This window comes from Vipera ursinii (genome assembly GCF_947247035.1).
Source record: "Vipera ursinii genome assembly, chromosome: 1".
NCBI classification, from domain to species: Eukaryota; Metazoa; Chordata; class Lepidosauria; order Squamata; family Viperidae; genus Vipera; species Vipera ursinii.
The window spans coordinates 349,094,669-349,120,016 of NC_139512.1; the positions used below are offsets into that span (position 1 = coordinate 349,094,669).

Here is a 25,348-nt window from a genome sequence, read left to right on the forward strand (position 1 = left end):
TCAGATGGTTGCTAAGCCACACTTTATTTTGATGGTCGCTTCCAGTCCTACACGGCCAACTATTTTGACACTAAGGAGATCCTGGAAGAATTCATTGTTTGAAAACAAATCCTTCAATTGGCTTATGAAAGGCAATTAGCTGAACATTTAGGTGTTCAATTTTATAGTGAATCCTAGATAGATTTCATTAGTCAGGAAGAACCAAGGAGGTCACCCAATATTGTTGGACTTGTCCTGAATGACAACTACGTAGAAGAACTAAACCCCCAGCTGTGTTCATTACAGAAAACCAAGATAGAACCCCAAACTACTGATGCAATATCAGGCTTGTGTATTTTAATGCCAGGTCCGTAGTTAATAAGGCTCCTCTCATCCGAGATTTGATTGAGGAGGAGTGTGCGGACCTGGCTTGCATTACGGAGACCTGGTTGGGCCCAGAGGGTGGTGTCCCTCTGATTGATCTCTGTCCACCAGGTTTCTGGGTGCTTCACCAGCCTCGGGCTCAGGGTAGGGGCAGGGGTGTGGCGGTAGTTGTGAGGGAGACCTTATGTCTGCGGGAGGCCACCGTTGTCCAAATATCCGGGTGTGAGTCTCTCCTCCTGAGATGTGGCCCTAGGGCTCAGTTGGGCTTGCTGCTGGTGTACCTTTCGCCTTGTCGCGTAGCAGCAGCCCTGCCTGAGCTACTCGATATCCTCGGGGTTGGTGATTCAGTTCCCCAAATTTATGATTTTGGGTGACTTCAATCTGCCATCCCTGGGGGGATCATCTGAGTTGGCTCGGGAGTTCATGGCTTCCATGATGGCCATGGACCTGATGCAAGTAATTCAGGGCCCGACTCATGGGGGGGGTTACACGCTCGATTTTGTTTTTCTATCTGGACGATGGTTAGATGATCTGGGTGGGGGTTCTCCAATTATTATGCCCCTGTCATGGACCGATCATCATCTCCTGCGGCTGGTCTTCCATTTCGCCACTCCCCGTCGTGGGGTTACGAAACCAACAAGATGGTTCCGCCCTAGGCGCTTAATGGATCCTGAGCGGTTCCAGGTGGCGCTTGGGTCCCCACCTGCCGCCTTCGCTCACAGCTCGGCCGATGCCCTGGTGGAAGCCTGGGAAAAGGCAGCCACGGAGGCACTCGACCGAGTTGTACCCATGCGGCCCCTGACCCGGCGCAGATCCCAGTGGGCTCCATGGTTCTCCGTAGAGCTCCGGGAGATGAAGCGTTGGAGACGGGGCCTAGAGAGCTGTTGGAGATCCAGCCGGTCTGAATCCGACCAATTGCGACTAAGGTCCTCTATGAGGTCTTATCTCGCGACGATGAGGACGGCAAGGTCTAATTACTTTGCTACCCTCATCGCGTCTGCAGATAATCGCCCGGAGGTGAGGGGGGAGCCCTTGCAGGGTCGTGCCAAGGAGTTTAGCCAACATCTGTCGGACAAAATCGCTCGGATCCGGACCAGTCTGGACTCCGACTGGGCAGAGTCTGACGGTGGTGACATGGGCGGTCTTGGTGATGTTATCTTGGAAGAGTTCGATCCTGTGACTTTGGAAGATGTGGACAGGATCATGGGGAGGCTGAGCTCCACCACGTGTTTATTGGACCTGTGCCCCTCCTGGCTGGTTTATGCAGCTCGGGAGGGGACACGAGGCTGGCTCCAGGCAGTGATAACTGCTTCTTTGAGTGAGGGTAGCTTTCCCGCTGCCTTGAAGGAGGCGGTGGTGAGACCCCTCCTCAAGAAGCCTGCCCTGGACTCGGCTGTTTTAAACAACTATCGTCCGGTCTCCAACCTTCACTTTCTTGCGAAGGTTGTTAAGAGTGTGGTGGCGCATCAGCTCGCTTTGTTCCTGGAGGAAGCTGATTATCTGGACCCGTACCAATCGGGCTTCAGGCCTGGGTACAGCACGGAGACGGCATTGGTCGCGTTGGTGAATGATCTCTGGCAGGCTCGGGACAGGGGTTGTTCCTCTGTCCTAGTCCTATTAGACCTCTCAGCAGCTTTCGATACCATCGACCATGGTATCTTACTGCGGCGTCTCAGGGGGTTGGGAGTGTAGGGCACTGTTCTCCAGTGGTTCTCCTCCTACCTCCTGGGACGTTCGCAGTTGGTGCTGGCAGGAGGGAAGAGGTCGGCCTCGAGGCCTCTCGTTTGTGGAGTTCCTCAGGGGTCGGTCCTCTCGTCTCTCCTGTTCAACATCTATATGAAGCCACTGCGTGAGATCATTCGTGGTTTTGGGGTCGGGTATCATCAGTATGCTGATGATACCCAGCTTTTCATCTCCACCCCAAACCACCCCAGTGATGCCCTCGATGTGATGTTCCGTTGCCTGGAGGCGGTTTGGGTCTGGATGGGGAGGAACAGGCTTCGGCTCAATCCCGACAAGACTGAGTGGTTGTACATGCCGGCATCTCGGGAAATTCAGGTTATTCCATCTTTAACCATGGGGGGTGAGGTATTACCCCCTGTAGATAGGGCTCGCAACTTGGGTGTCCTCCTGGATTCACAGCTCTCCCTGGAAGATCATATAGGGGGGCCTTTGCCCAGGTTCGCCTGGTGCGCCAGTTGCGACCCTATCTGGACCGGGATGCCTTGCGTACAGTCACTCATGCGCTCGTGACCTCTCGTTTAGACTACTGCAATGCTCTGTACATGGGGCTGCCCTTGAGGACCACTTGGAGGCTTCAACTGGTGCAGAATGCAGCTGTGCGAGTTGTGTTGGGGGTCTCCCGATACTCCCATGTAACACCTCTACTCCGCGAGCTGCATTGGCTTCCAGTTGCCCTCCGGGTGAGATTCAAGGTGCTGTTGATGACCTATAAAGCCCTAAATGGCATGGGTCCGGATTACTTACGGGAGCACCTGCTGCCGGCGTCAACTTCCCTTCGTCCAGTGCGCTCCCACAGAGGGCCTCCTCAGGGTGCCGTCAGTCAGAGAGTGTCGGCTGGCGGCCCCCAGGGGGAGGGCGTTCTCTGTGGGTGCGCCAGACCTTTGGAATCATTTACCGGTTGTGCTCCGGACGGCTCCTGACCTTCGCTCCTTCCGCTGTGACCTGAAAACTCACCTATTTGAACAAACCGGCCTGGTCTGATGGGTTTGGGGTATTTTAATTGTAATTTTAATTAACTTTTACTGCAATTGGGCTATTCTGTTTAATTCTTAACTTTTGTATATTGTATTTTTATTGCATTTTATTGCCCTGTACACCGCCCTGAATCCTTCGGGAGAAGGGTGGTATAGAAAATAAATAAATAAATAAATAAATAAATAAATAAATAAATAAATAAATTTAAATTGAAAGGATGGTTATAGTCCAATCCTCATGGAACTGTTCAGTATATACAGATAGTCATCAAATTGCAACCATTTGTTTAGTGACCATTCAATGTTACAATGGCACTGAAAAAGTGACTTACGACCATGGCAGCATCCCCATGGTTGTGTGATGATCACACGATCAAAATTCAGATGCTTGGCAACTGGCATGTATTTATGACAGTTGTTAGTGTCCTAGGGTCACATGATCACCGTTTACAATCCTCTGGTAAGCAAAGTCAGTGGGGAAGCCAAATTCATTTAACATGGGTGGCCACGTTACTAACTTAACAACCACAGTGATTCACTTAACAACTGTGGCAAGAACGATTGTAAATTGATGTCAGGGTAATTAAAGTCCCCCATTGCTATTGTAATTCCTGCATACACACCTTAGTTAACTGACTAGCAAAGAGTTCATCTCTTTCCTCTTTTGGGTTGGGTGGCCTACAGTATACACCTGCGGCAAGGTGGTCCCTCCCCTTTTTATATTGATCCAAATGCTTATCTTGAGCTATTGTTCAGTCATCTTCAAGTTAGTTGGCCTCTCTTGCTATCGGATGATGATCTGACCTGCTGCTGAAGCATTGGCTTTGTACAGTCCCTCAGTCTGTTACTTTTTTTGGAGATGGTGGTTGAAGGAGGGTGCTTTACCAGCAGCTGGGCATAGCTGTCAGCATCTCTGAAGTCGATGGGCTGTGCTTTATTTTTCAACTCAGCTGCTGCAGACTTGCCGAAGCCCATGTCTGCTCTTCGCTTGGTTTTTGAGTTGCACCTTATTCTACAGGCAACGAGAGTCCTCACTTTCCTTTCCTCTGTTCCCTTTTGCTTCCCCTTCCTTCCCTTTCTCTTTTCCTTCTCATTCTCCTTCCTTCACTTTTGCTTTCCCTTTCCCCTTCCTTCCCTTTCCCTTTCTTTCCCCTTCCCCTTCCTTCCCTTTTGCTTCCCCTTCCCTTCCTCTTTCCCTTTCCCTTTCCCAGGTATGGTCTAGTGCAGGGCTTTTCAACCTTTTCACCCATTGTACCACTTTTAAGATATGGCAACATCCGAGTTACCACCAGTCGCCTAGCAAGGTGTCAAAAACTTGATGACCAAAAAAAAAAAAGGGGGGGGGGAAAGTGATGAAGTACAGGTAGTCCTCAACTTACAACAGTTGGCTTAGTGACTGAAGTTACAGTGGCACTGAAAAAAGTGCCCCCCCCCCAGCCACAGCCGAGTAAGACACCTGCCTGCCCGCCCAGCGGCGCTCTTCCTCCTGTCCGAGGTTTTCATTGTTGTGAGCATTTCTGTTCAGGATTGGCAGCAAGGGTGGTGGTGGTGGTGTTTGGTTTTTATTCCCCCCGTCTGCTGGGTGGTTTGCAGCAAGTTTTGATCACTTCACATGACCCTGGGACACTGTGACCATCATAAATATGAATCAGTTGCCAAGCATCAATGTAAATCACAAGACCCTGGAGATGCTGCAACATTCCAGCTGGTCGGCGCTTCTTCTGGGCTCCGACAGCCCCGAAGAAGCACTGATCCTGGTGCTTTCACTGAGCCCTGTCAGCCCTGCAGCTCCAGCCGTCTCTCGCTCAGGCTTGTGCGGTGCTGCCACCGGTTCAGCTCATTCCCCTCCCCCGCTACCACTTTTCTAGGCTGGTCGCGTACCACCTGCCAGGTGCCAATGTACCACAGGTGGTACCCGTACCACTGGTTGAAAAGCCCTGGACTAGTGCTCTTTGACCGTCGTTTTCCTCTTCCCAGGGGAAAAAAGAAACGGAAGCGCTCCTGCGAACCATTGCCAGCTTTTCCTTCCACGCTACTTAATGACTCACCCAAAATATAGTATGATGCTGCAAATGCCCAACTTTGAAGACTTTGTTTTGTATTTGGATGCAGATCTTTTCAGAAATCTCAACTCTTGTCCCAAACCGATGATGCTAACTGCATTGCCAACCACTTGGTCTCATTTCAGCTTGGAGTGGAATAAAAATTTTTTTCTTTCTTTCTGTTGATGTTTACTTCTGCTGATGATTCTTTCGACTTGGTTGCTATTTAATTTGGGAGGGGCAGGGGGCCCGGACAGAAAAGGTGCTACCTGTAATTGTAAATAGTGTTGGGAAACTAAATTGCACCTTTCTCTGAGGAACAGAGCAATCTAGCATACCGTTTCTAGGCCTTTGAATGCATTGTACTTTTCCACGGTGCTTCTACCTGGCTCCCCCCAGGGCTTGAATTAATTATTTACACTAGAATTTCCAAAGGGGGGGGAAATAAAAACCACAGTAAAAGAACCAAGTGCAAGTAGAATTGATGGGAAGCATTAAATTTCCATAAAAAGGAAGTAGTTTGAAAATCTGGGCAGGTGAAATCTGGTCTTCCTGCCCAGGCTTTGCGTTATCTGAGCGTCCCTGGGAAGGGTGCTCTGCTGGGAAGGGGTCACCACTGAAAAGACTTTTGTTTGCTTTAGTTACTGTTTACCCACTCTCTGGCCGTGCAGGGTAGCACCCCAAGGAGCCTTATTTTAGCCTGCAAATTCAAGGAGAATAAATACAAGGCTAACTGGAGCTGTGTGGTTGCATAGGGCCATAGGCATTGAACTGACTACAGGCAGTTCTTGACATACAACCATAATTGGGCCTGGTAATTAAGCTCGTAAGTTTGTGACAGTCATAAAGTGGATCGTCACATGATCACACTCAATTTTGCAATCTTTTTTTTAAAGCATTTAAGTTTGCTATGGGGCATTTCTCCCCCCCCCCCCCCAAAAATGAACATAAAGAGCAGTTTCTCTCTCTCTCTCTCTCTCTCTCTCTCTCTCTCTCTCTCTCTCTCTCTCTCTCTCTCTCTCTCTGTGTGTGTGTGTGTGTGTGTGTAATGTAAATTGTGGTCATGTGACCACAGGACACTGCAAATGCGCATTTATTTGAACAAGCCGGCTTGGCCTGATGGGGGGGGGATTGGGTTTTTTATTGTTCTTAACATTTGTATTTATTGTTTTTACCTTGGGCATTATGTTTAATTCCTTTTAACTTTTGTATTTTTTGTATTTTATACATTTGCCCTGTTCACCGCCCTGAGTCCTTCGGGAGAAGGGCGGTATATAAATAAAATAATAATAATAATAATAATAATAATAATAATAATAATAATAATAATAATAAAAAATAATAATAAATTATTATTATTATTATTATAGAGAAGCTGGTTGCTGTGTGCCAAGAACGTAGTCACGTGACCAGGGTTGGGCAGATCCTATAACTTTGGAACTGCATCATAAGTTGCAGGTTTTTTTTGGGGGGGGGGCATCTTGACTTCAGGCAGTAGCTAAGCAATTGGTCATAAGTTGAGGACTATCTGTATCCTCTTCCTTGACAGTGTCTCTTGTCAGTCTTGTTCCCTCCCACAAGAAGCAGAAATGCCTCCAGGCAGACAGATGTTCTAAATTGGGTAGGCAACTATGGCAACTTTGCAACTTGTGATCATTAAAAGTAATCATAGTTGCCCATACCTGCTTTAAATACTATTCTTCATTTTGCTGTTATCCTTTCTGATCTTTTTTCTTTCAAAGAGACTGCAAAACTAATGGAAAGAAAGGCACTATGCAGTTATTTTATCTACTTGGCTAGCTGGAAAAAAGGAGCATAATTTAGGGATACAACCAGCATCTGAAGGGAATAAAAATAACATCTCCTTTTAGATCATAGTCTTGAGGATTCCTAGAAAGCTATGCCACATTATTAATCCTAAATACATACTCTATTAACAAAAGTCACTATTGCTTTCACATATGATGCTATGACCCTGAGATTAACTATGTTTTGGCTTGGCGCCAGTAGTTTGGTTCACATAGCATGCTAAGGCAGTGAATGAGTGTCTCGTAATATGTTGAACTGCAAGCTGGCTGATTCCATTTTAGCCCATCTGACTTGCTGTAGAAAACTAGTCCTTATGTGGATAAAGAGAGAAATGTACAGTTTCCTCTACAGTGGGGTGCTACGTTAAAAGGATCAAAGAGTCTCGTTTTGCTTTCCTCAGCCATCTTAAAGGTTTCTGAAGAGACAGCATCAATTCCTGCGGCAAATTATCCTGATGTGAGCGTGGCCCATGTGCTGTATTTTTCTACAATTAGCTAAGATATTTCCCAATATTACAGACATTAGAGTGGCCTTGTTCATATATCAAGTTTAATTGGTGCATGCCGGATGTGGCCAGGACATTGTGTGAACAAGGAAACAAAGTCGGTGGAATCAGTCAACTAATCCTAATTTAGATTTAGCTTCAGATAGCTCCAGTTCTGTTTGCAATTAAAGGTGCTGTTCAAAAGGCAACTGGACTTTCTTGGTTTTTTTTTAAAAAAAATCTTGAAAACGTTTTGCTTCACATCCAAGAAGCTTGGTGAAACCCTTTCAAGGGGAAAAAAACCCCCCAAGAAGGTCCAGATGGCTTTTAAACAGCTCCTTTGGGGCAACATGATCTGGATAATTGAAAATCTCCATAGACATGTGTGCAATTAAAATATTCCTCTCAATCAATCCCTCTGAATTGAAAGAGTGTAGAGTCTGTGCCCTAGTAAGTAAGCAAATAAATTAGCTATGTCAGTGAAACACTGGGGATTTAAATGACCCTTTTTCCTAGAGTCCTCTCTAGAAACTGTCTCTGTAGCAGTTCCAGTTTTCACCCACTTACCTCCTCCAGGAGAAATATTGATCTTCCAGCCTCTCTTGTGGTGTGTGGAAAGACAGCTAACATGGCTACAGCACATGGTTAACAGAGACGTTCCCATCTGGGTCCTAGAAGCACACATAGTTGAGGTAAATAACTGGAAGAGTAGAGGTTTTAAATCAGCTGTGCTTTTGAACATTTCTGTAAATACTTGGATACCTAATTAGCAAAGGACACTTCCTTGGTCTCTGGAGTATCAGAGCTATGGAAATGCCACAAGGCGATTCCATCTCAACTTTTGTCTTCCAGCAACCCAAAGACACCATGCGGCTGGATGAGACAATGTTGGTCAAGCAACTGTTGCCAGAGATCTGCCATTTCATCCACACCTACCGCGAAGGGAATCAACATGCTACAGATCTACGCAATTCTGCCTCTGGGGTTCTCTTTTCTCTCAGCTGCAACAATTTTAATGCAGTGTTCAGCCGCATCTCTACCAGGTGAGTGCTTGAAGAGCTCTTACCTCTGGGTCATTCTTAAAAATGTCACTGAAGTCGTGCTGGCATCCTCTGTAGTCAAATAGGATCACGAAATTGTTGAATGAATCAAGATATTGCTGCCCAAGATAGCTTGTCTCCTCTGCCCTTGTCAACTATTTATAGTATGCTGTATGCCTGGATTTCAATTATCAGTGAAGGTTTACATTAATTTAGTCATTTGAAAGGGCACACGTGAAGATGAGTAGAAAGAATTGAAAAGTGCAGCAGTGAAAACAATAGAGCTCACTAACATGATTGATTTCTGTCACAGAGGCCATCAACGCTTAAGTCTCATTTCCGCTCCATACTGCCTATCCTTGAAAAAGTCTGACAGCCTTTGGGCTTTGCATGGCCCGTTTCAAGACTGCACAACTGAGATCTGATGGTCAGCAGCCCAAGTTTGGTGATTTGTTTTCTCCTTCAAAAATGAAAGTGGAAATGGGGCTGGGAGACAAACTACTGTATACTTAGAGTCTCCTTCAAACTTGCCCTTAGGAATAAATGACTGCTGTGAAAAAAAAAGTCAAAATAAGGTCTGGTCATAGCAATAGCACTTAGACACCATTTTACAGCTCTCTAAGCAGTTTTCAGAGTCAGCATCTTGGCCCCAACAATCTGGGTCCTCATTTTACTGGAAAGATGGAAGGCTGAGTCAACCTTAAGCTGGTGAGAATTCAACTGCCGAATTGCTGGCAGCTGGCAGTCAGCAGAATTAGCCTGCAGTACTGCATTCTGTTGTTTATTTTTGTGTACAATTTTTATTGATTTTCTAATAATTACATTCACATATTTGAAAAGCAACGTGGAGGCTGGGTAGTAGTAATTTATAGTAGTATAAATAGGTCTATATGGAATGTTAAAAACGAAAACTATTAGTTTAAGCAAGAGATAGCAGATATAAAGAGGAAGAGAGGAAGTATTAAATATTGAAATAAAAAGAAATTTTGATTACTACTTAAAAAAAACAACTGACAATTAGCAAAAAGGAAGGATATCATATTGTATCCTTAACTTGTTGACATAGAGGGTGAGAAGTTAAGTAAACGCGATGTGTAGTTTGAATATTAGATTTTGTGAGGAATGGTGATAGATGAATTGGCAGTATACTAAAAATCTTGGGGATGATAAATATCAAACGTTAAATCTAAATGTTAGTGGAAATTAAAATTGAAAAATCTATTAGGTCATTGATTGTCTAAACCACAGGTCGGCAACCTGCGGCTCCGGAGCCGCATGCGGCTCTTTGAGCCGTCTCTTGCGGCTCCCAGCCGCCCGGTGCGCGCGCACCTCTTCCAACGGGCAGTGGTGCGCGCGCACCTCTCCAAATGGAGAGTGGCACCGCCCGTTTGGAGAGGTGCACGCGCACCTCCCCGAATGGGCGGAGGTGCGCGCGCACCTCCCCAAACCTTTGGAGAGGTGCGCGCGTACTTCCGCGCGAATGGGCAGCGGTGCCGCTCTTTCAGGAAGCCCGCCGCGGCCCGTCTGTGAAGCTGCCGAAAGCGGCAGCTTAGCAGATGGGCCGCGGCAGCTTCCGCAAAGAGCGGCGCCCCTGCCCATTCCGAGAGGTGCGCGCGCACCTCTCCGAACGACCGGAGGTGCGCGCGTACCTCCGCGCGAATGGGCAGCGGTGCCGCTCTTTCAGGAAGCCCGCCGTGGCCCGTCTGTGAAGCTGCCGAAAGCGGCAGCTTAGCAGACGGGCCGCGGCAGCTTCCGCAAAGAGCAGCGCCCCTGCCCATTCCGAGAGGTGCGCGCGCACCTCTCCGAACGACCGGAGGTGCGCGCACACCTCCCCAAACCTTTGGGGAGGTGCGCGCGTACCTCCGCGCGAACGGGCAGCGGTGCCGCTCTTTCAGGAAGCTGCCGCTTTCGGCAGCTTCCTTAAAGAGCGGCGCCGCTGCCCCTTCGCACGGAGGTACGTGCGCACCTCCCCAAAGGTTTGGGGAGGTGCGCGCGCAACTCCGGTCGTTCGGAGAGGTGCGCGCGCACCTCTCGGAATGGGCAGGGGCGCCGCTCTTTGAGGAAGCTGCCACGGCCCGTCTGCAAAGCTGCCGAAAGCGGCAGCTTTGCAGACGGGCCGTCGCCATCGGGCAACCGGGAACCGGTTCCATCTCATTTTTAAAAAAATGGCAGCCGCGTGCGTCCGCGCATGCGCAAAAAATCTTTTTGCGCATGCGCGTGCATGGACACACGCACGCGGCTCCCTCTTTTTTTAATTTGTGATGGAACCGGTTCCCAGTGGCTCTTTTTCTTTTTTAGGTTGCCGACCCCTGGTCTAAACGATTGTATGTTAAAACAATTGCCATATGTGTAAACTAAAAAACTATGGATATATGTAAGAAAGTTATTTTCTATGTGATGGATAGGATAAAACTTGTCTTTTAATTTACAAATAGACAGTGTATATGAAGGGGAAAAGAGAGGAAATATTTATGGTATCAATTTGAAATCTGTACTAATGATATCTGCAGTACTGCATTCTAACCACTGTGCCACCAGGGCTCTTTTGGGTGCCTTGACTAACAACTGTTGTGGCTTATAATGGAAATCTCAGGCTCTGTTATTACCATTTGAACTCCATAGTTAAACTAGAAGATCCTGACAGACAAGCTTCTTGATCTGAAGAAGGCTGCTTTCTTGTATCTTTTTTGACCAGCAGTGGGGTTGAATTGGAGAGTATTAATAAAATTGTCCATTCTAGAATTAATTCCATTTAAACTATTATTAATATTTGAAAATGGGCCAACTGGCCTGTTCTTAACTGAAAATTATGTGGCAAGTTGCCAGCCTATAAAAATTTATATTTAATAATACATTAAATAAACTACTGCTTAGAATAGTTCTACACTTATATTCTTCCTAAAGAAATTAAAATGGTTGGTGATCACAAGGCAGTCCTTTATCTGAAAGTGTGCCTATTTTCCTAGGAAAGCAAAAAAGGGAAGAGTTGACTGGGCATCCTAAGTTCTAGATATGATAGCAAGAAGCAATCTCACTAGTATTTTCTCTAAAATATAAGCTTTCATGGCTGGGTGCATCCAAAACTGATGCCACTTGTAGGCAAGCTCCTTCCACATTTTGTACCCACACAATTGGCCACGTTGACTGAAAATTCTGGGAAATGTAGTTTCCAGTGCACCCAGACGGCATGGGGTTAGGCAAAGTTTTTCTGTGGAAATATGTTCAGGGTCGGAACAGCTTCAGGCCCTAGTCATCACAGTGACAGATCTACGATTAAAGGCTATGTCAGCTAAACTTCGAAGATCTTTCATAACATCTGTTCCAAAGAATTGCTTTATGTATCTGGTGTGTAGGAAGTGGCATTTTCCCTTCATGCTAAATGTCTTGATGGCAACGGCTTGTGTCTAGTATAGATGACACTGCATTCAGAATTACAGAGTTGGAAGGGACTTTGTAGGTAGAAGATAGAATAATGGAGTTGGAAGGACCTTGGCGGTCTTCTAGTCCAACCCCCTGCTCAGTCAGAAAACCATCCAAACTCCTCTTAAAAACCTCCAGTGATGGAGCACCCACAACTTCTGGAGACAAGTCTGATGAATTCTTCTGATTCATTGTCAGGAAATTTCTCCTTAGTTCTAGGTTGGAGCTCTCCTTGATTAGTTTCCATCCGTTGTTTCTTGTCTTGCCTTGTGGTATTTTGGAAAATAGGTTGACACCCCTCCCCCTTCTTTGTGGCAGACCCTTAGATACTGGACCACTACTATCATGTCACCCTATATTCACAGGAGGGGCGGGGATAGAGGGAAATAAATATGTTTCTTGAATCATGTCATTAGGCATCCTCTTTCCTCATCTTAGCTGCATTGGTTGGGAAGTGGGGTTGATTTCAATTGATGCTTTCAATTTGTGATCTCAGTTGCATAGACATTAAAGAGGTGGCCATTTGGCTCCCATCTGCAAGTGCAATATTGCTATTGCTTCTCTGGAGAACCGTGCTTCTGCTTTAAGATCTGCAGAGGGGTTTCCATCACATTCCCATGTCAGGGAGGAGTAATTAAATATTTTTGTGCCTGGATGAAATTAACAACTCCCTTAGTGTTTCTGTTTTCAGATATGCCTCTGTAGATTTGAGACTTAGGCAACCAGGTTTTTTTCAACTGACATAGAATATCTGATTCAGTTATTTGTAGCTCCCTGGCCAGAGCACGGGTCATTTAGAAAGTGAGACAAGCAAGAGAAGACACATGTAAATTTAATTATGCAGTTAATTGAATTGGGGTCAAGGAATGAATGGTTGGAAGTTTTGCTTTTTTGGCAGGCTTCATTATGGAGCTGCGAAGAGTATCAAGGAACTGTACTCGTGGAAAATTCAGTAGTGACTTGGGGTTTATTGCATGTAAACTAATAGCACATGCACTGTAGGGGACGCAGTGGCTCAGCGTTTAAAGATGTTGGGCTTGTCAGCTGGAAACTCAACAGCCCAGGTTCTAGACCCGAGCTGTGCATGATGCTAGCTAGCTCCAGCTCTTGCCAACCTAGCAGTTCAAAACATTGTAATGCAAGTAGATAAATAGATGCCACTTGGGTGGGAAGGTGGCCACAAGACCACAGAAGCATCTTTGGAAAAAAAGCTGGCTCCCTCGGCTAAGAAACTTGAGAAGAGCACCGCCCCTAGAGTCAGACACAACTGGGCAGAAGAAACCTTTACTTTCATCTTTACTTAAGACTGTACTGCTGTCGGCCTTACTGGGTTAACCAGATAGGATTCATTACCAGATGAGCTAATTCTACTTCATTGTAAGGCTACATTAGCAGAATCCTGCTATTCTGAAAGTACCATTCTCTTGCCCTCTCCTTTACATCCTGAGAAGTTAGGGAGGGTCTCTTCTGAGCTTCTTGACCTACCCACTATGCAGCTGTGGGCTAAGCACCCTTTTATCTGACCATTCCCTTGGCACCATCCCTTCATCCTCTCTCCCAAGGACTTTCCTACATGCCATTACAATTTCTATTAATTGAGTGTACTCTTCTCTTCATATTTGTAGAACAAAGGTTTGAGTCAAGACATTTCATTGTATGGGAAAGTCATGGGTCTATGCCACAGGCCAAAGTGTTGGTCTACTTGCCACTGTATCTCAAAATTTAGAAGTAATTGATATAATATTTCATATGCAGCACATGGTCTGTGCAGCGGGAGAGCATAGCCTACATACATATCTCCTACGCAGGAGTAATAGACACAGTAAAATGTCTCACTGCACTTTATAAAATAGGCGGGGTTATAAACACCCTAATGAAAATGTTTAAAAGATTTAAATCAAGAAACGGTTTTATGGTAGGGTGGCTTAGTCAAATCAACAGGCAATTCCATTCAAGTAGGGGTGTGTGATCTTTATTATTTATTTATTTATTTATTTATTTATTTATTTATTTGTTTGTTTGTTTGTTTGTTTGTTTTTATAAAACAAGGAAATACAATCAGTCCCCAGATTAATAAAGTCTGATTTAAGGACAACCCCTAAATACAATTGAACTGCCTATATTACTGAAAATGGTGGTTGGCATTCTTCTTTCTAACGTGATAAACTTTCAGGAACTGCTGAAGCTGTGCGTGTTTTAATATACAGCCTATTTTCAATGGTTACTGAAAGCACTGGGTGGCTTCAGTAGTTGGCTGGCTCGCAGAAGGACAGTTGCCATTTTTAATAACAGGCAGTTTGTTTCTAAGTACAAATTCTGACTGACATACAAATTCAAGTTAAAGACAGAGTTAGCAATACGGGGGCTGCCTGTATTGAATCATTTCAAAGTGGACAAATCCTTAGTCCCTAACTCTGTTGCATTGTCTGTACATACTCAACAAAATCTAACTATAGGTTGAAGAGAGATCCTTAATTCCTTTGCACTCGTGGACTCAAAACCACCTTATATATTCCTCCCCACTTTACCACACAAGCGTTATCCTCTGTTTTAAGAAGGTTGTTTATTTTTGCAGATTGCAGGAATTGACAGTGTGCTCTGAAGACAATGCTGATGTCCATGATATTGAGCTATTGCAATACATCAGTGTGGACTGTATTAAACTGAAGCGTATACTACAAGGTATGCGACAAAGTTCTTGACAGTTTAAAGTTTAAAGCTGTGGATCTGATTATATGTTTGGAAAAGATACTGTTGAAATTGGAAGCCCATATATATAAAAGCAAATGGCTTTTTTATGGCTTATCATGGTCTAAGCCAGGGGTAGGCAACCTCGGCTCTTTTATGACTCATGACAGGAATTCTGACAGGAATTCTGGGAGTTGAAGTCCATGAGTCATAAAAGAGACGAGGTTGCCTACCCCTGGTCTAAGCTTTCCTCAGTTAACGCTTCCATGTATGCTGGGCTGTAAATTAGTTTATCCCCTAACATTGCTACCTTCAGATGATGGGGACTATAACCCAACACATTCAAGGGTGCCAGATAAATGAAGACTGACTTACAATATGAATTCTCATTTTCTGATTTTTTTTACAGAGACAGTCTTTAAGTTCAAAACTCTCAAGAAAGCAGCACAACTGGCAGTTATCAATAGTCTTGAAAAGGTACGTTATTTCCCTTGCTTGTAACTTTTTCAGGTTGTCTTTGCAGAAACTTGAGCAGAGATATAGTTTCCCAGCAATGGAGTTGGACGAGCCTCTGGATGTGTTTACATGTTTCTGTCAGTTCCAATGCATGCTCATTTTTTTTTATGCCCAGGAATGGAAGGCCAAATTGAGTGAATATATAATAAGAAAAATATATATGCCAAGGACTTAGATATGCTGGATCAAAGTATTTATATTTATATTTTATTAAATTTATATACCGCCCTTTCCCGAAGGACTCAGGGCGGTTTACAGGGCATTTAAAACAACCAGTACAAAAGTTAAAAACAAATTTAAAAAGATTAAATCATCCCTAAAATTAAAAACCCCAGTTAAAAATTCTCAGCCAGGCAAGAATGGTCGTTAAACTGGGACAAAACTCACTTAACTGTCTTCCTTAGCAAGGGAAATTTTGGGGTCAGTTGTGGCTGTAAGTCGAGGACTACCTGTATTGAAGAAGATGCTCCAACACTGGAAGTTTTTAAGAAGAGACCGGGCAGCCATTTGTCTGAAATGGTATAGGGTTTCCTGCCTGAGCAGGGAGGTTGGACTAGATGACCTCCAAGGTCCCTTCCAACTTTATTATTATTATTATAAAACTTTTATTCATAAAACATGAAACTCAGTCAACTGAACACACAAATTGACAGGCACTAATGGTTGACACGGGTTGCTGCCAGCATCCTAGGTATCAACCAGGTATCTCCTTAAAATGTAAGATGTTCCGAGTAGCGCAGTTTTTTGTAGCTTTGCTGGAGTTACTGCAGGAAGCTGCAGTTTCTTGATGTATTTTGCAAACTTTTTGGACTTATTTCCCAGTGCCCCGATGACAATGGGTATCACTGTTACGTGTTTCATCCATAATTGTGCAGTTTCGATGGCCAGGTCGCGGTAGTTTGTAATTTTTTTCCAGTTCTTTTTCTTCGACTCTGGCATCTCCTGGTACAGCGATATCTATTATTATTATTATTATTGTTATTATTATTATTATTATTATCATCATCATCATCATCATCATCATCATCATCATCTTAACTGGGCAGAAGAATAATCTTTACCATTTTCTCAAAAACATGCCAGTGTTTCTCAGCCTTGGCCACTTGAAGATATGTAGACTTCAACTTCCCCATGCTGGCTGGGCAATTCTGGAAGTTGGAGTCTACACATCTTCAAATGGCCAAGGCTGAGAAACACTTCAATATGCTGTGTGTGTGCGTGTTATCAAACAAGGAAAGGTTTTTGCATTTTTCATTCGTGTCTTTTGAGACGTATGTATTATTGGAATTTTATGTAGGTTGGTTTTAAGGGCCTCTTAGTTTGCCTTGCTAAGTGAACATACATGAATCCTAAGGAAGTTATCTGAATCCCTTTGAGTTACATTAAAATAAGCAGAAAACCAGAATTACAAGGTCAGATGATGTTCTTTTCTGTCGTAGGCATCATAATTGTAACTTAGTAAGTGCAGTAGGACATTTAGTTACATTCTGAGTTGATTCATGCATTAAAGATAAGAGTGGAACATTTTATGTGCTTTTTCTTTTCTGTATATCCTTTCACATGTGAAATCAGAAAGGGCACGATTCCATCATTTACCATCTAAACATGTAGCGCCCGTACAAAACGTATTCTTGGTATTAATTGTACTTTCTGACAAATATTGTCTAGGCATTTTGGAACTGGGTGGAAAACTATCCGGATGAATTTACTAAGCTATACCAGACACCACAGACAGATCTGTCAGGTAAGGGTTTATCCAACCAGAAAGAGACCTTGCCAGGTAAATTTTGTTTGTTACATCCAAGAGAGTCTCCTTGCATGGCTAAGTTCTCATAATTGCAGACCAACCACGTTAATCTTCTAAAGTGACTTGTTTTGAACATGGTCTCTGGATGCGAGTACCACATTACTGAAAGGAACTCTGGAGATTCACCTCTCACCAAAACCACATCCCTCATCTCATTAGTTTGATGAATTTGTGGCTCTGTAGCTTCCCAGGACTCCAGTTCCTCTCAATCGCTGCCAGAATGTTAATAGTCATGCCATTTTGGTTTAACCATTTGTGATTACGCAGCATCTTTCTGGTGGGGGTTGGGAATTGGCATTTAAGCTTGTGTCATTAAGGCAAAAATGGTCTTCTGTGTTAACATCTGGCATGCAGATCTCAAACTGCTCCTACTCAATGTTTTTTTAGAGAAAATGTTTGTACTTCTCAAAATGTTCCTCAGCCTGTACTTGGTGGTGGTGATGGTGGGAAGCCAGGCTAAATGTTTAGGCTGGGTTGTGTTTTCTTCTTGAAGGTCATAATTACTTAGATTTCTTTCTTTCTTTCTTTCTTTCTTTCTTTCTTTCTTTCTTTCTTTCTTTCTTTCTTTCTTTCTTTCTTTCTTCCTTCCTTCCTTCCTTCCTTCCTTCCTTCCTTCCTTCCTTCCTTCCTTCCTTCCTTCCTTCCTTTCTTTCTTTCTTTCTTTCTTTCTTTCTTTCTTTCGCCTGCCTGCCTTTCCTCCTTCTCTCTCTCACACACACATCTAGGACTCACGTACTGTTAATTATTGGTACTGTGTTAAAAATGGGAGGGACTTTTAGCATTTATCCTTCTTCTGTAAGTGGAACTCAGGATGTTTTGTGTCATCTCATTTCTTTGGCTCAGATTGTGCAGAGAAGCTGTTTGATTTGGTAGATGGATTTGCTGAAAGCACGAAACGCAAAGCAGCTGTTTGGCCCTTGCAAATTATCCTCCTCGTCCTTTGTCCAGAAATCATCCAAGACATTGCGAAGGATGTAGTGGAGGAAAACAAAATGAACAAGGTAAAGAAAGCTGAAATATCTTCTAACGAGGGTTCTTTGTACGGAGAGTTGATTTATTTTGAAACAAACACAAAAGCAAGAAATGTAAGTGCAGTCCTGTTGGAGCAGGCTATTGTAATCTTTTGTATTGGTCTGTTTCAAGAGGTCCTTTTGGGAAGCTCGTCCATTCAATGCAGAGGGCAATCTCCCACTCTTCTCCAGCAGCTTCTACGTAAAGTATGCTGCCTGCATGGTTATGGTGGTAGTAAATAGCCATCAAGAACCAAATATGTGGATTTGACGATTGGTAAAAACTATTGACCATCTGAAAAATGGGTACTATAGTATAAACTTAAATTAAGCTAAGTGAGACCTACCTGTACTATATGTTGGTGAGCAGTCCATCTCTTTAACATGCTAGGTTTTTTTTATGCACAGGATTATTTTCTATTAAGGGATTTCCAGCCCACTTTCTTTCAGAAATCTAAGTGATATGATTAGATATTATTAGATTTAACCCTCTGCCCCCAAATTTTTGTTTTTTCTCCTGGAGTATAACAGCGCAAAAGTGGTTTTGCACTCCAAAAGTGGTTTGGACTCAGAATATGTTAGAATCTTAACCTTAACAAAAACTTCTTTTCCATCAGTAGTGTAGGAGATGATGTAGGCTGAGCCTGAGGGAGGGGTCAAATGCGTCATCAGTCTTGAGTCCCTTGGCACTCACAAGAGATCTAAGTTCAGCCCATCTTAAATTCCATTGACTTACCTACCGCCAATTAGCTTTGACTGTTAGTAGGTCAGATTCTTGTGGAGAGCTTAAGCTTGCAATAAACCTTTATATTCATTTGAACTGCCTGGACTCCTGATTTCCCACGCTTGACAAATAAATGGTGATCTTCAAGCAGAACAATGTCTGTTATGAAATTTGAACTTACCGTATATACTTGAGTATAAGCCGAATTTTTCAGCCCACTTTTTGGGCTGAAAAATTCCACTTCGGCTTATACTCCAGTCAACAAAAAAAACTTACCGAGGACTTGTGCGCGGCCGAGGCTTTGGTGCTTCCGGGATCGCCCGCACCTCTCCCAAGCCACCACCGTCCGAGACCTGCTGAAGTTTGGGGAGGTTTGGGGAGGTGCGCGCGCACCTCCCCAAACTCCGCGCCTTGCCTGCCTGCTTCTTTCCGCAGCGGAAAGAAGCAGGCAGGCAGGGCGCGGAGGAACGGAGACTTGCCGACGTTTGGGGAGGTTTGGGCGCCTCCCCAAACCTCGGCAGGTCTCCGTTCCTCCGCGCAGACCTGCCGACGTTTGGGGAGGTTTGGGCGCCTCCCCAAACCTCCCCAAACCTCGGCAGGTCTCCGTTCCTCCTACCGACCTTTGGGGAGGTTTGGGCGCCTCCCCAAACCTCCCCAAACCTCGGCAGGTCTCCGTTCCACCTGCCGACCTTTGGGGAGGTTTGGGCGCCTCCCCAAACCTCCCCAAACCTCGGCAGGTCTCCGTTCCTCCTGCCGACCTTTGGGGAGGTTTGGGCGCCTCCCCAAACCTCGGCAGGTCTCCGTTCCTCCGCGCAGACCTGCCGACGTTTGGGAAGGTTTGGGCGCCTCCCCAAACGTCCCCAAACCTCGGCAGGTCTCCGTTCCTCCGCGCAGACCTGCCGACCTTTGGGGAGGTTTGGGCGCCTCCCCAAACATCCCCAAACCTCGGCAGGTCTCCGTTCCTGTTTGGGGAGGTTTGGGCGCCTCCCCAAACCTCCCCAAACCTCGGCAGGTCTCCGTTCCTGTTTGGGGAGGTTTGGGCGCCTCCCCAAACCTCCCCAAACCTCGGCAGGTCTCCGTTCCTCCGCGCAGACCTGCCGAGGTTTGGGGAGGTTTGGGGAGGCGCCCAAACCTCCCCAAAGGTCGGCAGGAAGAACGGAGACCTGCCGAGGTTTGGGGAGGTTTGGGGAGGCGCCCAAACCTCCCCAAAGGTCGGCAGGTCTGCGCGGAGGAACGGAGACCTGCCGAGGTTTGGGGAGGTTTGGGGAGGCGCCCAAACCTCCCCAAACAGGAACGGAGACCTGCCGAGGTTTGGGGAGGTTTGGGGAGGCGCCCAAACCTCCCCAAACGTCGGCAGGTCTGCGCGGAGGAACGGAGACCTGCCGAGGTTTGGGGAGGTTTGGGGAGGCGCCCAAACCTCCCCAAACAGGAACGGAGACCTGCCGAGGTTTGGGGACGTTTGGGGAGGCGCCCAAACCTCCCCAAAGGTCAGCAGGTCTGCACGGAGGAACGGAGACCTGCCGAGGTTTGGGGAGGTTTGGGGAGGCGCCCAAACCTCCCCAAACAGGAACGGAGACCTGCCGAGGTTTGGGGACGTTTGGGGAGGCGCCCAAACCTCCCCAAAGGTCGGCAGGTCTGCGCGGAGGAACGGAGACCTGCCGAGGTTTGGGGACGTTTGGGGAGGCGCCCAAACCTCCCCAAACAGGAACGGAGACCTGCCGAGGTTTGGGGACGTTTGGGGAGGCGCCCAAACCTCCCCAAAGGTCGGCAGGTCTGCGCGGAGGAACGGAGACCTGCCGAGGTTTGGGGAGGTTTGGGGAGGCGCCCAAACCTCCCCAAACAGGAACGGAGACCTGCCGAGGTTTGGGGAGGTTTGGGGAGGCGCCCAAACCTCCCCAAACAGGAACGGAGACCTGCCGAGGTTTGGGGACGTTTGGGGAGGCGCCCAAACCTCCCCAAAGGTCGGCAGGTCTGCGCGGAGGAACGGAGACCTGCCGAGGTTTGGGGAGGTTTGGGGAGGCGCCCAAACCTCCCCAAACAGGAACGGAGACCTGCCGAGGTTTGGGGAGGTTTGGGGAGGCGCCCAAACCTCCCCAAAGGTCGGCAGGTCTGCGCGGAGGAACGGAGACCTGCCGAGGTTTGGGGAGGTTTGGGGAGGCGCCCAAACCTCCCCAAAGGTCGGCAGGAAGAACGGAGACCTGCCGAGGTTTGGGGAGGTTTGGGGAGGCGCCCAAACCTCCCCAAAGGTCGGCAGGTCTGCGCGGAGGAACGGAGACCTGCCGAGGTTTGGGGAGGTTTGGGGAGGCGCCCAAACCTCCCCAAACAGGAACGGAGACCTGCCGAGGTTTGGGGAGGTTTGGGGAGGCGCCCAAACCTCCCCAAACGTCGGCAGGTCTGCGCGGAGGAACGGAGACCTGCCGAGGTTTGGGGAGGTTTGGGGAGGCGCCCAAACCTCCCCAAACAGGAACGGAGACCTGCCGAGGTTTGGGGACGTTTGGGGAGGCGCCCAAACCTCCCCAAAGGTCAGCAGGTCTGCACGGAGGAACGGAGACCTGCCGAGGTTTGGGGAGGTTTGGGGAGGCGCCCAAACCTCCCCAAACAGGAACGGAGACCTGCCGAGGTTTGGGGACGTTTGGGGAGGCGCCCAAACCTCCCCAAAGGTCGGCAGGTCTGCGCGGAGGAACGGAGACCTGCCGAGGTTTGGGGACGTTTGGGGAGGCGCCCAAACCTCCCCAAACAGGAACGGAGACCTGCCGAGGTTTGGGGACGTTTGGGGAGGCGCCCAAACCTCCCCAAAGGTCGGCAGGTCTGCGCGGAGGAACGGAGACCTGCCGAGGTTTGGGGAGGTTTGGGGAGGCGCCCAAACCTCCCCAAACAGGAACGGAGACCTGCCGAGGTTTGGGGAGGTTTGGGGAGGCGCCCAAACCTCCCCAAACAGGAACGGAGACCTGCCGAGGTTTGGGGACGTTTGGGGAGGCGCCCAAACCTCCCCAAAGGTCGGCAGGTCTGCGCGGAGGAACGGAGACCTGCCGAGGTTTGGGGAGGTTTGGGGAGGCGCCCAAACCTCCCCAAACAGGAACGGAGACCTGCCGAGGTTTGGGGAGGTTTGGGGAGGCGCCCAAACCTCCCCAAAGGTCGGCAGGTCTGCGCGGAGGAACGGAGACCTGCCGAGGTTTGGGGAGGTTTGGGGAGGCGCCCAAAGCTCCCCAAACAGGAACGGAGACCTGCCGAGGTTTGGGGAGGCGCCCAAACCTCCCCAAAGGTCGGCAGGTCTGCGCGGAGGAACGGAGACCTGCCGAGGTTTGGGGACGTTTGGGGAGGCGCCCAAACCTCCCCAAACGTCGGCAGGTCTGCGCGGAGGAACGGAGACCTGCCGAGGTTTGGGGAGGTTTGGGGAAGCGCCCAAACCTCCCCAAACAGGAACGGAGACCTGCCGAGGTTTGGGGACGTTTGGGGAGGCGCCCAAACCTCCCCAAAGGTCGGCAGGTCTGCGCGGAGGAACGGAGACCTGCCGAGGTTTGGGGAGGTTTGGGGAGGCGCCCAAACCTCCCCAAACAGGAACGGAGACCTGCCGAGGTTTGGGGAGGTTTGGGGAGGCGCCCAAACCTCCCCAAACAGGAACGGAGACCTGCCGAGGTTTGGGGACGTTTGGGGAGGCGCCCAAACCTCCCCAAAGGTCGGCAGGTCTGCGCGGAGGAACGGAGACCTGCCGAGGTTTGGGGACGTTTGGGGAGGCGCCCAAACCTCCCGAAACGTCGGCAGGTCTGCGCGGAGGAACGGAGACCTGCCGAGGTTTGGGGAGGTTTGGGGAGGCGCCCAAACCTCCCCAAAGGTCGGCAGGAGGAACGGAGACCTGCCGACGAGCCGCGGCCACACAGGGTATTCCTGTGTATTCAGGCTTGCAAAATGGCGGATCGAGCCTCTGCTGGCGGCAGAGGCTTGCAGAACGGCGGATCGGCTTATACTCGAGTCAATAACTTTTTCCAGTTTTGGGGGGTGAAATTGGGGGTCTCGGCTTATACTCGAGTCGGCTTATACTCAAGTATATACGGTAGATCCAATTTTAACTTATTTTCTCATTCATATGTTTTGGACACTACAGAAACAATTCTTGGACAACCTCAGGAAGGCGCTGGCGGGCCACAGCGGAAGTAGGCAGCTAACTGAAAGTGCAGCCATCGCTTGTGTAAAATTGTGCAAAGCCTCAACATACATCAGCTGGGAAGACAATTCAGTGATTTTTCTTCTAGTGCAGTCCATGGTAGTAGATCTCAAGGTAAAAAATAAAATGAACTCGAGAATTATATACTGCTTTGTATGTGTGAGATTTTGAATTCTGAATCTTTAATTATTCTTTGTGGGCAGCTTGTCAGATCCTGGCTTGATATTGTGTCTAAGTTGATTAATGGTAGTTAATGAGAGTCCTGCCTTTTTTATTGAAAAAATTCCTCACTCATAGCAATAACACTTAGACTTTTTCCCCAATGTTTTATTGATTTTCTAGCTTTACGTTTAAGTATTTAAAAAGCAGCGTGGTGGCTGGGTTAATCAATAATTCAATAACATACAAGTGTCTTTAGTACAAATCTCAAACTACCACATTACCGTAGATTCCGGCGTATAAGACTACTTTTTAACCCATGAAAATCTTCTCAAAGGTCAGGGGTCGTCTTATACGCCGGGTGCTGAAACTTTAGGGACAGGGCTGGCTGGAAAACCTGGAGCGGATCTTCCATTTAGTCTGCGCAGGGAAAGCGGGACCAATTGGAGTAAAAGCTGCAGTCTGTGATTTTTTACAGGCTGGGGTCTGGGCTTTTTTCCTTCTAAAGTTGAAGAGCAGCTGTAGGCAGGTGGGGAATGCAAGAGCAATTTGAAAGGCAGGTGGGGAATGCGTAGCAGAGCAGCTGCTTAGCTCTAAGGACACATTTGACTCAGGAACTGGGCGGACTGGCTGGAAAACCTGGAGCAGATCTCCCATTTGGTCTTTTTTTTAAATTCCATTTATATCCCACCCTTCTCCGAAGACTCAGGGCGGCTTACAATTTAAAGCACAAATCAATGTGCTTAGCAATAGCCTTCATTCTATGTATATGCCTGCCTATTAGAGCTTTCACACACACCCCCCCCCCCCCGCACAAGCAGCATTATTACAAAGTCAGCTTATTGCTCCCAACAATCTGAGTCCTGATTTTACCTACCTCGGAATGATGGAAGGCTGACTCAACCTTGAGCCTGATGGGATGTGAACCTGCACTAATTGCAGGCAGCTGGGGTTACTTAAGGCTCTGCGCAGGGAAAGCTTTAGAGTGAATTAGGAAAAGTGAAAAAGTGAATTAGGAAAATAGGAAAAGGGTTGCTGGAATTGGGTATGTGTAGTTTAACGAAGAGAAGGGTGAGGGGTTACACGACAGCAGTGATCCAATATCTCAGGGGCTGCCACAAAGAAGAGGGAGCCAAGCTATTCTCCAAAGCACCTGAAAGCAGGACAAGAAGCAATGGATGGAAACTAGTCAAGGAGAGAAGCAACCTAGAAGTAAGGAGAAACTTCCTGACAGTTAGAACAATTAACCAGTGGAACAACCTGCCTCCAGAAGTGGTGAATGCTCCAACACTGGAAGTTTTTAAGAAGAGACTGGACAGCCATTTGTCTGAAATGGTATAGGGTTTCCTGCCTTAGCAGGGGGTTGGACTAGATGACCTCCAAGCTCCCTTCCAACTTCTTCTTCTTCTTCTTCTTCTTCTTCTTCTTCTTCTTCTTCTTCTTCTTCTTCTTCTTCTTCTTCTTCTTCTTCTTCTTATTATTATTATTATTATTATTATTATTATTATTAAGTTTAATCCACTTGCACTGTTTTATGTTTACATGTTTGATGACAAACAGCCTTATGTTTATAAGTGACAGTTTTCCTACTAAGTACCTGCATGTCATAAGCATTTGAATTAAAATTACCATATTAAAATCAAATCTGATGTTTTTTAATTTTTATTTGGTGTGCGTTGGAAGAGGGGTAGTCTTATACGGCGAGTATAGCCCAAACCCTATAATTTAACAGGAAATGTAGGGGGTCGTCTTATACGCCCAGTCGTCTTATACGCCGGAAAATACGGTAAATATTTCCTCTGTTTTCCCCTTAGTATTTACTGTCTCATGTTTAAGTCATACAATTCTTGTTATATCAATTAAGTAAAAATAACGTTGCATTTATCAATAGTTTTTAGCTTATACATATCCTAATTGCTTTAAAATTCACTCTTTATAGACAGTCAATATCCTATAATTAGTTTTTCCCAATTTTTAGTTTCCCATCAATATTTAAATTTAACATTTAAAATTTCCAAGTTTTAAATAACCAAAGTTTCCTTTGGCACAATTCATCGCAAAATCTAATGTTCAAGATACATGTCCTATCTATTTGAATATATTCTATTTCTCACCATCTTACATCATCTAATTGATCAGTATAACATGCTTGTTTTCTACTAATTTCCAAATGTCTTAAATTTAATGACCAAAATTTCCTTTATGTCGACATCAAATACTTTCTCTCCTTTTCTCTTAATATCTACTATCTCATATTTAAACTAATCAGTTCTTATTTTATCAACTACTCTTTTACCGGTCTACTGTAGAGAGCGTCCTCTCGTATGGTATTGTGGTTTGGTATGCTGGTCTGACAGCCGCGGATAGGAAAGTATTACAGAGGGTAGTGAGCACAGCACAAGACATT

At 46.5% G+C, this 25,348-nt stretch overlaps 1 protein-coding gene across 1 annotated transcript in view; it reads left to right on the top strand.

Annotated features, from left to right (window-relative positions):
- The window catches only part of NF1 (neurofibromin 1), a 232,623-nt gene that overhangs the window by 18,431 nt on the left and 188,844 nt on the right, over positions 1 to 25,348 (top strand). Inside the window, exons 4-9 of the mRNA XM_083379640.1 lie at positions 8,268 to 8,458; positions 14,451 to 14,557; positions 14,973 to 15,040; positions 16,748 to 16,823; positions 17,730 to 17,887; positions 22,723 to 22,896. Coding sequence (XP_083235766.1) covers positions 8,268 to 8,458; positions 14,451 to 14,557; positions 14,973 to 15,040; positions 16,748 to 16,823; positions 17,730 to 17,887; positions 22,723 to 22,896 — 774 coding nt within the window. The remainder of the gene's footprint in view (positions 1 to 8,267; positions 8,459 to 14,450; positions 14,558 to 14,972; positions 15,041 to 16,747; positions 16,824 to 17,729; positions 17,888 to 22,722; positions 22,897 to 25,348) is intronic.